We start from the raw sequence: 15,748 nt of genomic DNA, 5'->3' as shown, positions 1-15,748 counted from the left end.
TACTGCAGTTATGTCACTGGTACCCCCAAAAGTGTCAAAAATGTCAGTCAAGGGTCCGATCTGTCCGCTGCAATGTCGCAGTCCCGCAAAAAAAATCGCAGATCGCCGCCATTAGGCGTTAAAAAAAAAAACACCAAAAATGACAAATCTTTCCCTTTGTTAGTAAACGCAATAATTTTTGCGCAAACCAATCAAAATACGCTTTTTGCGATTTTTTTTTTTTTTTACCAAACATATGTAGCATAAAACAAATTGGCCGAAAATGTAAAAAAATTTTGATTTTTACATTTTTACATTTTTTTGGGGGGGAATTTCATATAAAAATATGTGAAAAATATTGTTGTTTTTGCAAAATTGACGCTCTTTTTTTATTTATAGCGCAAAAAGTAAAAATCGCACAGGTGAAAAGAAAGCTCTGTTTGTGGGAAAAAAAGGACGTCAAATTCGTTTAGGTACAGCGTCGCACGACCGCGCAATTGTCCATTAAAGTCACGCAGTAAAAAATCGCAAAAAACCCCCTGGTCAGGAAGGGGGTAAAATCTTCCGGGGCTTAAGTGGTTAAAAGGCAAAAGGTGGTCACACCAAATATTGATTTGATAACCATGCTTAAGTTACAGCATTTTTTCACACCTGCCTAAAAGTTTTGCCCCATAATAGATCTATTATACACATCCCTACCTGTGAAACACACACACACACAGTTTAGGAGTGTGTCTATGGGAATTTTTGACCATTGTTTTCAAAAGTGCATTTGTGAGGTCAAGCACTGATGATGTTGGATGAGAAGGCCTGGCTTGAAGTCTCTACTTAAATTCATTCCATAGGTGTTCTGTCGGGTTGAGGTCAGGAATCTGAGCAGGCCAGTCAAGTTCCTCCACCCCAAACTTGCTCATCCATGTCTCTATGGACCTTGCCTTAGGCACTGGTGCGCAGTCATGTTGGGGCTATCCCAAAACTGTTCCCACAAAATTGGGAGCAGGAAATTGTCAAAAATGTCTTAGTATGCTGATGCCCTAAGAGTTCCCATCACTGGAACCAAGGGGCCAAACCCAACCCATGAAAAACAATCCCGCATCATAATCCCCCTCCACCAAATGATTTGGACCAGTCCACAAAGCAAGGTCAAGTAACTTGACTGGCCTGCACAGAGTCCTGACCTCAACTCGATAGAACATTTTTGGGGTGAATTAGAGAGACTGTGAGCCAGGCCTTCTTGTCCAGCATCGGTGCCTGATACATAATTAAATAATATCATCATTGGAGTTGTTCCAGAGCTTTTCACTGTGCTTCGCTACACAGGTCTGATCAGAGGGGGCTGGGAGACAAATGCCACTCTACCAGGAGGGGGCAGGGACACAAGGCTCACACTGAATTTTATATATATGTTTTAGCCCTCCATCGTAAACTGCAGTAACTCTATTTGAGACTATGTACTAGGGCTGCCACGACGCGTCGACTACAAAAAAAACGTCGACGTGCGTGAAAGGCGTGGGAGAAATCAGTGCGCCGCAGCAGAACACCGGGCCCGGGGAGGAGGAGATGCCGCCGTACGAGGGGCTGGGGACGGGGGGAGAGAAGACCGCAGGGAGAGAAGACCGCGGTGGTCATAGACCTGGGAGAGGCATTTACTAAGTGAGTGTCCGGAGTCATATGCTGGGATTGGAATTGGGGTGTATGGGAGACATGGGATCTAATACTGGGGGGACATGGGACCTGTCATTAGAGTCTATTGGACCTGTCAGTGGGGGGTACATGGGTGTCTGCCAGCTAGGGGGTGTGTGGGATCTGTTGTTGGGGATTCATGGAGTCTGCCTGCTGGGGGTGTATAGGATCTGTCATTGGGGTTCATGGGGTCTGCTAGCTGGTGGTACATGGGATCTGTCATTGGGGTACATGGGGTCTGTCATTGATTGGGATTCATGAGGTCTGCTAGCTGGTGGTACATGGGATCTGTCATTGGGGTACATGGGGTCTGTCATTGATTGGGGTTCATGGGGTCCGCTAGCTGGTGGTACATGGGATCTGTCATTGGGGTACATGGGGTCTGTCATTGATTGGGGTTCATGGGGTCCGCTAGCTGGTGGTACATGGGATCTGTCATTGGGGTACATGGGGTCTGCCAGCTGGGGGTGTATAGGATCTGTTATTGGAGTTCATGGGGTCTGCCAGCTGTACTAGGTGGGAGGGCTTACTGAGGGGTCTGCAATGGGAGGGGGGCTTACTAAGTGGTCTGTACTAGGTGGGAGGGCTTACTGAGGGGTCTGCAATGGGAGGGGGGCTTACTAAGTGGTCTGTACTAGGTGGGAGGGCTTACTGAGGGGTCTGCACTGGGAGGGGGGGCTTACTAAGTGGTCTGTACTAGGTGGGAGGGCTTACTGTGGGGTCTGTGCTGGGAGGGGGGCTTACTGAGGGGGTCTGTATTAATTACAGGATTAATTAGCTAATCAAAGAAACAATTAAGCAAAAAAAGAAAAAATTTAAATAATCGTTAGATTAGTCGACTAATCGTAAAAATAATCGATAGATTAGTCGACAGACAAATTAATCGTTAGTTGCAGCCCTACTATGTACACTATGGGGTTGATTTACTAAAGCCAAATAGACTATGCAGTTTTCAAAGTGCAGTGCCCTCTGCAAGTGCAATTGCTCCAGAGCTTGGTAAATGGAGTAAAACTTCACCTTGCAAAAAATAACCAATCACGTGCAAAGAAAATAAGGAAAAAAAAACAAACACATTTTTGTTTGCACATGATTGGATATCAGCAGAGCTTCTACTCTTACTAAGATCTGGAGCAACTGTACTTTGAAAAGTGCACAGACTTTTTGCCTTTAGTAAATCAACACCTATCTACAATATGTCACAGAATTAAGTACACCCCTCACATTTTTGTAAATATTTTATTCTATCTTTTCATGTGACAACACTGAAGAAATTACACTTTGTTACAATGTAAAATAGTGAGTGTACAGCTTGTATAACAGTGTAAATTTGGTGTCCCCTCAAAATAACTCAACACACAGCCATTAATGTCTAAACCACTGGCAACAAAAGTGAGTACACCCCTAAGTGAAAATGTCCAAATTGGGCCCAATTAGCCATTTTCCCTCCCCGGTGTCATGTGACTCGTTAGTGTTACAAGGTCTCCGGTGTGAATGGGGAGCAGGTGTGTTAAATTTGGTGTTATCGCTCTCACTCTCCCATACTGGTCACTGGAAGTTCAACATGGCACCTCATGGCAAAGAACTCTCTGAGGATCTGAAAAAAAGAATTGTTGCGCTACATAACGATGGCCTAGGCTATAAGAAGATTGCTAAGACCCTGAAACTGAGCTGCAGCACGGTGGCCAAGACCATACAGCGGTTTAACAGGACAGATTACACTCAAAACAGGCGTCATCATGGTCGACCAAAGAAGTTGAGTGCACATGCTCAGCGTCATATCCAGAGGTTGTCTTTGGGAAATAGATGTATGAGTGCTGCCAGCATTGCTGCAGAGATTGAAGGGGTGGGGGGTCAGCCTGTCAGTGCTCAGACCATACGCCGCACACTGCATCAAATAGATCTGCATGGCTGTCGTCCCAGAAGGAAGCCTCTTCTAAAGATGATGCACGAGAAACCTCGCAAACATTTTGCTAAAGACAAGCAGACTAAGGACATGGATTACTGGAACCATGTCCTGTGGTCTGATGAGACCAAGATAAACCTATTTGGTTCAGATACTGTCAAGCGTTTGTGGCGGCAACCAGGTGAGGAGTACAAAGACAAGTGTATCTTGCCTTCAGTCAAACATGGTGGTGGGAGTGTCATGATCTGGGGCTGCATGAGTGCTGCCGGCACTGGGGAGCTACAGTTCATTGAGGGAACCATGAATGCCAACATGTACTGTGACATACTGAAGCAGAGCATCATCCCAGAGTATTCCAACATGATAACGACCCCAAACACACCCCCAAGACGACCACTGCCTTGCTAAAGAAACTGAGGGTAAAGGTGATGGACTGGCCAAGCATGTATCCAGACCTAAACCCTATTGGGGAATCCTCAAATGGAAGGTGGAGGAGCGCAAGGTCTCTAACATCCACCAGCTCTGTGATGTCATCATGGAGGAGGGGAAGAGGACTCCAGCGATAACCTGTGAAGCTCTGGTGAACTCCATGCCCAAGAGGGTTAAGGCAGTGCTGGAAAATAATGGTGGCCACACAAAATATTGACATTTGGGCCCAATTTGGACATTGTCACTTAGGGGTGTACTCACTTTTGTTGCCAGCGGTTTAGACATTAATGGCTGTGTGTTGAGTTATTTTGAGGGGACAGCAAATTTACACTGTTATACAAGCTGTACACTCACTACTTTACATTGTAGCAAAGTGTCATTTCTTCAGTGTTGTCACATGAAAAGAAAATAAAATATTTACAAAAATGTGAGGGGTGTACTCACTTTTGTGAGGTACTGTGTGTATGTATGTATGTGTATATATATATATATATATATATATATATATATATATATATATATATATATATATATTAGTACAGACCAAAAGTTTGGACACACCTTCTCATTCAAAGAGTTTTCTTTATTTTCATGACTATGAAAATTGTAGAGTCCCACTTCAAGAGGTAGTCACCTGAAATGGTCTTCCAACAGTCTTGAAGGAGTTCCCAGAGATGCTTAGCACTTGTTGGCCCTTTTGCCTTCACTCTGCGGCCCAGCTCACCCCAAACCATCTGGATTGGGTTCAGGTCCGGTGACTGTGGAGGCCAGGTCATCTGGCGCAGCACCCCATCACTCTCCTTCTTGGTCAAATAGCCCTTACATAGCCTGGAGGTGTGTTTGGGGTCATTGTCCTGTTGAAAAATAAATGATGGTCCAACTAAACGCAAACCTGATGGAATAGCATGCCGCTGCAAGATGCTGTGGTAGCCATGCTGGTTCAGTATGCCTTCAATTTTGAATAAATCCCCAACAGTGTCACCAGCAAAGCACCCCCACACCATCACCCCTCCTCCTCCATGCTTCACGGTGGGAACCAGGCATGTAGAGTCCATCCGTTCACCTTTTCTGCGTCGCACAAAGACACGGTGGTTGGAACCAAAGATCTCAAATTTGGACTCATCAGACCAAAGCACAGATTTCCACTGGTCTAATGTCCATTCCTTGTGTTCTTTAGTCCAAACAAGTATCTTCTGCTTGTTGCCTTTCTTTAGCAGTGGTTTCCTAGCAGATATTCTACCATGAAGGCCGGATTCACACAGTCTCCTCTAACAGTTGTTCTAGAGATGTGTCTGCTGCTAGAACTCCGTGTGCCATTGACCTGGTCTCTAATCTGAGCGATTTCTGAGGCTGGTGACTCGGATGAACTTATCCTCCGCAGCAGAGGTGACTCTTGGTCTTCCTTTCCTGGGGCGGTCCGCATGTCAGCCAGTTTCTTTGTAGCGCTTGATGGTTTTTGTGACTGCACTTGGGGACACTTTCAAAGTTTTCCCAATTTTTTCGGACTGACTGACCTTCATTTCTTAAAATAATGATAGCCACTCGTTTTCCTGTACTTAGCTGCTTTTTTTCTTGCTATAATACAAATTCTAACAGTCTATTCAGTAGGACTATCAGCTGTGTATCCACCGGACTTCTGCACAACACAACTGATGGTCCCAACCCCATTTATAAGGCAAGAAATCACACTTATTAAACCTGACAGGGCACACCTGTGAAGTGAAAACCATTTCAGGTGACTACCTCTTGAAGAGTCTGACTCTACAATTTTCATAGTCATGAAAATAAAGAAAACTCTTTGAATGAGAAGGTGTGTCCAAACTTTTGGTCTGTACTGTATATGTTATATATATAAATTAGAGCTGCACGATTAATCGTAACAGAATCGAGATCGCGATTCACTCCCCCTGAAGATCCTAACATGACACTTGCTCAATTCTTTACATAGCTATGAGGGAGCAGCTGTCAAAAAAAAAAAAAAAGCCTCCCGCAAAAGCCTATCAGCATTAGTCTCCCACTGAACTGTAAACACAAATGATTACATTGTATCTTTTCTTTCCCTCTTGGAGGAAGGAAGTTTAACCTCTTAAAGACTAAACCTTTTTCCTACAATTGTTGCTTGCACGTTAAATCAGTTTATTTTTCCTAGAAAAGTAGTTACCCCCAAACATTTATATATATTTTTTTATTTTTTTTAGCAGAGACCCTGCAGAATAAAATGGTGATTGTTGTAAATTTTTATGTCACACTGTATTTGCGCAGCAGTCTTTCAAACGCAATTAATACACTTTAATGAATAAAAAAATAAAACAAAACCGTAAAGTTATCCCAATTTTTTTTATAATGTAAAAGATGTTACACAGAGAATTGTGAGAGAATCGTGATCTTTATTCCAAGCAAAAAAATTGTGATTCTCATTTGGCCAGAATCGTGCAGCGCTAATATATATATACATATATATATTATGGTGTGAATACACGATTAGAATATCGCCCGATCATTCAACCACCGACTTTTGAAAAAGTATTTGTCGGTCGAAAACGCTGCCAACATACACGGTCCCAATATCGCCCGACCGTTGCCCGCCGACCATCGAAACAGTGTTCGTCGGTCCTCATGCGTGATAAGGTTATACAGATTTAAACTGAACGACCTCAACACCAACGTATAGAATATTGTTCATTCACAAACGAGACGACAGAATTTTTCAGGTTTTTCAAACGGTATTTTTCGTTCACAATATCGATATCGCTCATTGATGGCTGGGCATTAACGAGTAGAATACCGGCCGATCGCTCGCTGAACGGAAATTTATGGCCTATTTTCTTATCGTGTATTCCAGCCATTAGTGTTCAGCATAAATGAGTGCATCCCAACAGATTTCTCAGCAATGGCATAGCATGGAAGAGAAATGTCACAAGACCTGAGAAAGCAAAAAATCTTCACTGTTGTCAAAGCCTGGTGTCCTGTCGCCAACATTCCTATAGTATTAGGGAAAAACACAATATCCCCCATTAGAGAGCTGGACTTTAAAAGTGACAGGAACACCAACATACATTAGTTAAAAAACATATTTTATTGCATATTGAAAAGGTAAGAGATACACATAATAATGTCTATACGTAGACATAAAATAATGCACCATTTATTTATAGTCATTTATTATATTATAATTTTATGATTTTGTGTTTCAAACTTTATCATACCCAAGATGTTATAAAGAAGAATGCACAGTAACAAAAAAAAATCATATGTAAATAGTTGGTTAGTCTGCTCATTCTTAAGAATTACATGCAAAATAATGGTACCGCTTTCAGCACCTAAAATCAGAAAGAATCATACCGCCAGGGAGGAGGTTAAGATGGTTTCTCTATATTTTTGTATGTGTGTGTAAATATACACCAATCAGCCAGGACATTATGACCGCCCACCATAACTTATCCAGTCATGGACTCCACTAGACTTCTGAAGGTATGTTGTGGTATCTAGCACCAAGCAGGCACTAGTAGATCCTTAAAGTCATGTTAGTTGTGAGGTGAGGCCTTCATGGATCGGACTTGTTGTTGTTGTTATTCCAGGATATCCCACAGATGCACAATTGGATTAAGATTGGAGCATTTGGAGGCCAAGTCAACATCTCCAACACGTTGCTGTGATCCTCAAACTATTCTTGAATTAATAAGACCAGACCACCTTCTTCTGTGGTCCAGTTCTGATGCTCACATGTCCATTGTAGGCACTTTTGGCTGTGGATATGGGTCAGCGTGGGCACCCTGACCGGTCTGCCACTTCACAGCCCCATACACTGCAAACTGCGGTGCCCTGTGTGTTCTGACACCTTTCTACCAGAACCAGCATTCGCTTTTTCAGCAGTTTGAGCTCCAGTAGCTCTTCTATTAGGCCAGCCCTTACTCCCCATGTGTATCAATGAGCCTTGGCCATCCATGACCCTGTCACAATTTACTGTTTTTTTTCTTTCTTGGACCCCTTTTAGTCAGTCCTGACCACTGCAGACCGGGAACATCCAACAAGAGCTGCAGTTTTGGAGTTGCTCTGACCCAGTCGTCTAGACCAGTGGTCCTCAACCCTGGCCTACAGGGCCCACTAACAGGCCAGATTTGCAAGATAACTGAAATACATCCCAGGTGATATCATTTGCTGCTCAGTGATTGCAGTACTCTAGTCTGCATCTCCCCAAGGAAATACTTAAAATCTGGCCTGTTAGTGGGCCCTGAGGACCGGAGTTGAGGACCACTGGTCTAGACATTACCATTTGCTCCTTGTCAAAGTCACTAGAGTCCTTACACTTGCCCGTTTTTTTCTGCTTACATGTTCACTTGCTGTCTAATATAACCCAACCACTTCCAGGGGCCATTGTCACAAGATAATCAATGTTTTTCACTTTGCCTGTCAGTGGTCATAATGTTATGGGTGATTGGTGTGTGTATATAATACTATTACCTCTACTATGCTATATAATATACATGGACTCAATGCCTGTTAGTAATAATTTCCCTTTGGGATTTATAAAGTATTCTGAATCTAAATCCATCTTCATATAAGTTTCTATATGTCTGTTAGTAGCTGTCATTCTACATATGATACTTGTCTCTCCATCCTATGTACATGTATTTCTCCCCTCGGTGCACTGCATCCTAGATGACATCACAAGGTGATAACAGAATTTTTCTTCCCCCAGGATTCTGCTGCTGGTAGCCCTCGGGGTGGATTTGGCAGTCGGGGAAGGCTGGGTCTACCTGGAGCCGGAGCAGAGTCTCAGGTTGGTGTTGTCATTTCAGAACTATCCTGCTGCATCTGTCCAAAATCTATATCGCCAAGCGGAGTCGGGCAAAGGCCACCTCCAGTGCCTGCTTGTGATCAAAGCCAAGTTCAACTCTCAATTTAAATCAATTAATACATTCCGAGCACATCAAAAGAAAAGACCCATAGCCCTGGTGCCCAACATGCAGCCCACAGACTGCATTCAGCCCACCGGCCCTCTGCATGGGGCCCGCGGGTTACAGTGAGTAGCAGTGGGGTGCCAGGCACTGGAATGCTCTCTGTGTTCCAGCACTCATCATTGAATGAGAGCGAATGTACTGTGGGTGCAACAATCTCCTCCCACACTACAAGCAAAATGCTGGCCTGTGGGGGGGGGGGGGGAGAGCATGTGATAGGTAAGTGATTACCAAAGGGGGGTGATAGAGGGTAACTTTAATTTCCATGATCACCAGTGCCCTGGGGGTTAATTTTCTGACCACTGACCACAATGCAAGGGGTGGGGGGTTACATTTCTTTGCCAGTGACCAGCAGTGCAGGGAGGGTAATCTCCAATTGTCTTTGACCACCATTGAGAGAGGGTTAAATTGTCTTGCCCCTGACCACCAACGTGGTCATTGGTACTGGTACCATTCCTGGGGACTATTATTGCACTCACTGATACTGATGTTGGGGGTTATTATTGCACTCACTGACACTAGTGCTGGGGGTTATTATTGATCTCACTGACACTAGTGCTGGTGGTTATTATTGATCTCACTGACACTAGTGCTGGGGGTTATTATTGAGCTCACTGACTCTATCTATCTATCTATCTATCTATCTATCTATCTATCTATCTATCTATCTATCTATCTATCTATCTATCTATCTATCTAATCTATCCTATGTTTTAAATATGTACATAGGTATGTGAGGCTAACACATAGCTGGCAGACAAGTTGTGACTTCAGGTCTGACTTCCATGCGACTTCAGTGATGGGGATCTTACTTTGAGATGATTGCAACTTGTCTTTTTGACCAAGCAAAACAATTCCTTTGCCTTCTGGTATGGATGAAACCTCACGCCAAATTTATAAAAAAAAAAAAAAAAAAAAAAACGGTGTGCCCCCACAAAATCCATACCGAGCCAAGTCACAGCTCCCGAAGTCCAATCAGATACGGAGCCATGACCTAGCCCTGCCCCCTCTCTTTCCTGATTGGCTAACTGACAGCAGCGGGAGCCAATCGTGCCACGCTGCTGTCTCAGCCAATGAGGAGGGGAGTCCAGGGCAGCTGAGAAACTCCTACAACAACGCTGAATAAAGATGGGCTCAGGTAAGTATAGCTCATGCCAAAACTTAAGTTGGCTGATTAACGAAAGTTGCATCTAGAACATTCTCAAAGAGTAAAATGTTTTGAGACATATAGTGGATTCCACAGTCCTTCGCTTCTTTCTTCTAGATGAGAAGATTCTGAAGCTAAATCAAGTGGTCATCGCCCTGCACTTATCAGAGAAGACATTAAAGTGCAGTTCCACCCTAAATTTATACTTACCTCCATCTTCTCGCTCCGGGTCACCTGAAAAGCAAATGGATAATCGCAATTTTTTTTTTTTTTTTACTTACCTCGTATAGAAGAAAATATACTTACCTTACTTCCTTCTTCCTCCCCTCGGCGGCCACGGCGATTCGTCACTTCCTGGCTTTGCAATGATTCCTGGGAGCTGAACGTCATCACTCCCAGGAATCAATGCACCGGCCCCGACGCCAGTTCCGGTGCGCGCGCGTCATTCCCTTCTAAACAGCTTCTGGGCATGCCCAGAAGCTGTGGAGGGATGACGCGCGCGCACCGGAAGTGATGGCGGGGCCGGTGCAGTGCATCGTGGGACCGAAGAAGACGGAAGAGGACGCAGAAGAGGATCGCGCTGGCTTCAAGCTGCCCACACCTGAGATGGCAGCGCTGGAAATACTTTTTCAAGGTAAGTATTTCTCCTAAAAGGTAAGTGCAACCCGGGACAGATCAGAGGCTAGCCATTGTGGAATGTACTAGCCCTGACTGTCCCGGGGGTATTTTTATTAAAAAAAAGTATTCCCAGGGTGGAACTCCGCTTTAAGGGAGATCATGAGGGTTCTAAGCTGATGCCTTCAGTAGTTCTGGTGGTGCTTCGGGCTCAGCCACACTTGAGACCTCTACAGAATTGTCTCCAGTCCACAGAGACTGAGACTGAAGGGGGGATAACCTATGTAAAGGTAATCCAGTGATGGGAGAGTTACATGACCTTTCTGTCTCAGCCCTATTGCCTCACGTTTGCCAAATAAAATAATCTTGAAGCCTGATCCAGCCTTTTTTTTACCAAACATTGCAAAACATTTCCACTCAACTGAATAAGTGGTAAATCCCTATTCCTGTGTCAACGAAAGAGACATTCCATTGTCTGGATGTCAGGAGTTGCCTTAAGCAATACCTACAGATTATGAAACCTTAGAGGAAGTCATACCACCTGTTTGTATTGTTTTCTGGTCCAAGGAATGGAGTTTAAAGCGGAGTTCCACCCTGGATTTTTTTTTTTTTTTTTTAATACCCCCGGGACAGTCAGGGCTAGTGCATTCCACAATGGCTAGCCTCTGATCTGTCCCGGGTTGCACTTACCTGTTAGGACAAATACTTACCTTGCAAACGTCTTGTCCAGCGCTGCCATCTCAGATGTGGGCAGCTTGAAGCCAGCGAGATCCCCTTCGGCGTCTTCTTCTGCCTTCTTTGGTCCCACGATGCTCTGCGCCGGCCCCGACGTCACTTCCGGGTCGCGCGCGTCATCCCTCTACAGCTTCTGGGCATGCCCAGAAGCTGTTTAGAAGGGGATGACGCGCGCGACCCGGAACGGACGTCGGGGCCGGTGCAGGCGCAATGATTCCTGGGAGCTATGACGTTCAGCTCCCAGGAATCATTGCAGAGCCAGGAAGTGACGACGGGCCGCGGCCGAGGAAGGAGGAAGAAGGAAGTAAGGTAAGTATTTTTTCTTCGCTACGAGGTAAGTAAAAAAAAAAAAAATATGCGATTATCCATTTCTTTTTCAGGTGACCCGGAGCGAGAAGATGGAGGTAAGTATAAAAATAGGGTGGAACTCCACTTTAAGCTACACTGTAAAGCCAGAGAGATCAGAAAAGAAAGCCATTTTGGAAATCCAGCACAACAGCTAACCCCTCCACAAGACACCAACGCTTATTCCACTGGGGCTTTCATCTCCTCCTGGGTGGAAAAAGGTGGTGCCCCACCAGATCAGACCTGTAAAACAGTCACCTGGATAGGCTTTTAAGCCTTCATCTACCATTATCATGTTGGCCTTCTCTCCAGCCATGGCCAGGCTTTTGGCAGGGAGGTTCTACAGGCTGTTGTCCCACCTTTTAGTAGGTGATTTTTTTTTCCCTTTTCTTCTCGTATGCTGTCTTGGAAGATGAGTGGAGAACAGCCAGGAAACTTCCAGGACAGCTGTGTATTCCCACCCATATTTATGTTTGAAATTTGCGTTACTGTTCATGTTGATTGCCTTCAGTTCTTGCTCATTATTGGAGCGACTGGTTTATTCTGGTGTTTTGTAATTGTGGATCACGTGTTTCCCTTTTCAGTGGATCTTCTTTCTCTTATTTCCAGATTCCTGGGAATTAAAGAAGAAGTAAACTCTAATACTTAAATTCTTCCCTGCAATCATTAATGTAAGCTGAGTTCAGCCTTATGTCTCAAAATAAACAAAATCCCAGTTTTTCTACCTTTATTTTTCAGTATTCTGTCAGTGTAACTGGAAGTGCTCTACAATGATCATAGTACAGGCAAACACACTAAAACTTAATACTCACATGTAATGAGCAATAGAAATCAATCTGTATCCTTCCAAACTTTTTCAAAAGTGTTTCTTTGTACCTTAATTCTTTCATATATGGCGCCAGTCATGTGATATTTCTTCCCCAGCTCCCTCCGTCGTTCACAGCAGCTGGGCTTGTCCTTAACCACTTTACCACTAGAGGATTTTGCTGTCTTACGTCTGGGCCACTTTTTGCGATTCGGCACTGTGCGACTTTAACTGACAATTGCGCGGTCGTGCGACGCCGTACCCAAACTAAATTAACGTCCTTTTTTCCCACAAACAGAGCTGGTGGTATTTGATCACCTGTGCGATTTTTTTGCGCTATAAACAAAAAAAGAGCGTTTATTTTGAAAAAATAATAATATTTTTAACATTTTTTTTTATATGAAATTCCCCACAAAAAAAATGTAAAAATCAAATTCTTTTTACATTTTTGGCCAATTTGTTTTATGCTACCTATGTTTGGTAAAAAAAATCACAATAAGCGTATTTTGATTGGTTTGCGCAAAAGTTATTGCGTTTACTAACAAAGGGAAAGATTTCTGTCTTCTTTTTTTTTTTTTAACGCGTAATGGCGGCGATCTGCGATTTTTTTTTTTTTTTTTTTGCGGAACTGCGACATTGTGGCGGACAGATCGGACCCTTGACTGACATTTTTGACACTTTTGGGGGTACCAGTGACATTACTGCAGTAATCAGTGCTATATATATGCACTGTTACTGTAAAAATGACACTGGCAGCGGAGGGGTTAATTTTATTGGAGAGGGAGGGGTTAATGTATGCCTGGTGCTTACTAACGTGTGTGAGGGAAGGTGACTGTGTGACACAAGGACAGATCGAGGGTTCAACTATGCTGAACCCTGCAATCTGACCCTGCCTGTCACTTAGGAGATCCACCCACTTGTGTTTACACAAGCAGGCGGATCTCCACGCTCAAATCCCCGACGATCGGGGAAGAGCAGCGGCAATCGCCGCTGCTCCTCCCCTGGCTTGACTCCCGCTGTGACTGAATACAGCGGGAGCGAGCCTCCGGCGGCGCGTGCGAGCGCCGCCGAGAAAGGGGAGTGTCTGGCGACGTAGGTCTACGTCGCCAGACGATAACTAACCACTTTGCCGCAGTAGGCTCAACGTGAGCAGATGGCAAGTGGTTAATCCACAGCAGCTGGGCGTGTTCCTTCATGGATACCTAATTTCTGGCGTAACGTCCCTTCCAGCTACAAAATCTAGACAGTGGATTGGAGTCAGTGGACTACTGCTGCAGTAATTTTAAATCCCTGCAGAGGTAGTCATACTGCCATACTGCAGAGGTAGTCCACTGACTCCAGTCCAATCCACTGTGTAGCTGTTGTGTTGCCTAGCTTTTTTTTAGCAGTTTTGCAGTGACTGCAGTGGTTGCAGTGAGTGCCATACTGCAGCATGTTGCACTATCTTGCAGTTTATGTGCTAGCCAAAACGAGGCTATGAAGACAGGAGGAGATCATGTTCTGTGAAGGATAGGAGGGTTGGGGCTTGGCAGGTCTAGGCATGCCTGTCTAGAAAGACCGACAACCTTTTCAGGAAGTGAAAGACAGCTTTGCAAATTCAGATAAAGGGAGATAGCGTTGTCGTTGAAGAACAGGAAGAACCTGATTGTCCAGCTTAGATAAGACTTTCTAAGCTACACAAGCAGCTAGCCAGAAAATTAATATTATCAAAGATAAAGATATTTAACATACTATTAATAGGAAAAAAAGTCATTTTTGACTGGAATTACCCCTTAAGTTAAAAATTTCCATCCAGAGTAGCGATAGACCGATATGCTTTTTTCAGGGCCGATACCGATATTTTGGTCACAACATATCGGTATCGGCCGATATGAGCTGATATTTTGGACATTTAAAGTTTTGAAAAATAAAGACAATTTTTGACACAAATCTGGTACTGAACATGTTAATTTTTGTTTAATGCTTAATGGCTGGCACCCTGTGGTGGGTGGGTGGCTGGCTGGCACCCTGTGGTGGGTGGTTGGCTGGCACCCGGTGGTGGGTGGGTGGCTGGCTCAGGGGCTATGGGTGGCTGGCTGGTACAGGGCCTGTGGGCGCATGGCTGGTACAGTGCCTGTGGCTGGCTGGTATAGGGCCTGTGGGTGGCTGGCTGTCTGGCACCCTGTCTGTGGCTGGCTGGCTGTCTGGCACCCTGTGGTGGATGGGTGGGTGGCTAGCTGTCTGGCACCCTGTGGTGGGTGGGTGGCTGGCTGTCTGGCTGGCACCCTGTGGTGGGTGGCTGGCTGGCACTCTGTAGTGGGTGGGTGGCTGGCACAGGGGCTGAGGGTGGCTGGCTGGCACTGTGCCTGTGGCTAGCAGGTACAAGGCCTGTGGGTGGCTGGCTGGTACAGGGCCTGTGGATGTGGGTGGCTGGCTGGCACCGGGCTGCTGTAGGTAGGTGTATGGCTGTGATACACTCCCGCGAGACTAGTCCCGACTCCAGACGAGGCTGTCCAAGGCAAGGGAGGTGGCCTAAGAAGGCAGAATGACGTCACAAAAATATCGGCCAGTTCCAGGGCCGATACCGATATATCGGGGAAAGTGCATATCGGCCCCCGATATATCAGCCTTGCCAATAATCGGTCTATCCCTAATCCAGAGTACCCCAATTGTCGAGTTAGGAAGATTGATCTTCACTTCCTGTGTTTGGAGATGCAATAGGAAATCTCTACACTATTCATTTAATTTGCTTTTCTCTTGCAGGGTCCCTGATGGCTGGACGCAGGCTGAGCGCCTCTCAGGTGAGGAATCGGTGATCCTGACCTTTGCCCTGAAGCAGCAGAATGTGGAGAAGTTACAGGATCTGGTTGGGAGAGTATCTGACCCAGAGTCACCCCAGTACGGTGAGTCACCCCAAACTTCAGAGAGAAGAAAGAATAGCATATTATTAACATACCCTCACCATAGGGGCATTTCAGTTCTAGGTGGAGTCTGGTGGGATGATGTCACATTATGATCTCTATTTATTACCAGAGCTCCTGAGACATATAAGAACCTTTTAAGTATTATTCACCAAAATCTTGAATATTGGTTCTGGGCAAATTTAACATATAACTAGAACGGAGGAAGGACCGAGTCATGGAAATAAATGCGGATGTGTCTCCCCCTTC

General features: G+C 44.9%; 1 protein-coding gene across 1 annotated transcript in view; it reads left to right on the top strand.

Moving 5' to 3' along the window:
* Positions 1 to 15,748, top strand: part of TPP1 (tripeptidyl peptidase 1) — a 55,729-nt gene that overhangs the window by 3,261 nt on the left and 36,720 nt on the right. The window contains exons 2-3 of the mRNA XM_082247785.1: positions 8,694 to 8,774; positions 15,342 to 15,481. Coding sequence (XP_082103911.1) covers positions 8,694 to 8,774; positions 15,342 to 15,481 — 221 coding nt within the window. The remainder of the gene's footprint in view (positions 1 to 8,693; positions 8,775 to 15,341; positions 15,482 to 15,748) is intronic.

The sequence above is a fragment of the Pelophylax lessonae genome (assembly GCF_965119305.1).
Source record: "Pelophylax lessonae genome assembly, chromosome: 2".
In the NCBI taxonomy this organism is placed as follows: domain Eukaryota; kingdom Metazoa; phylum Chordata; class Amphibia; order Anura; family Ranidae; genus Pelophylax; species Pelophylax lessonae.
This window is presented reverse-complemented; position numbering and strand designations above follow the sequence as displayed.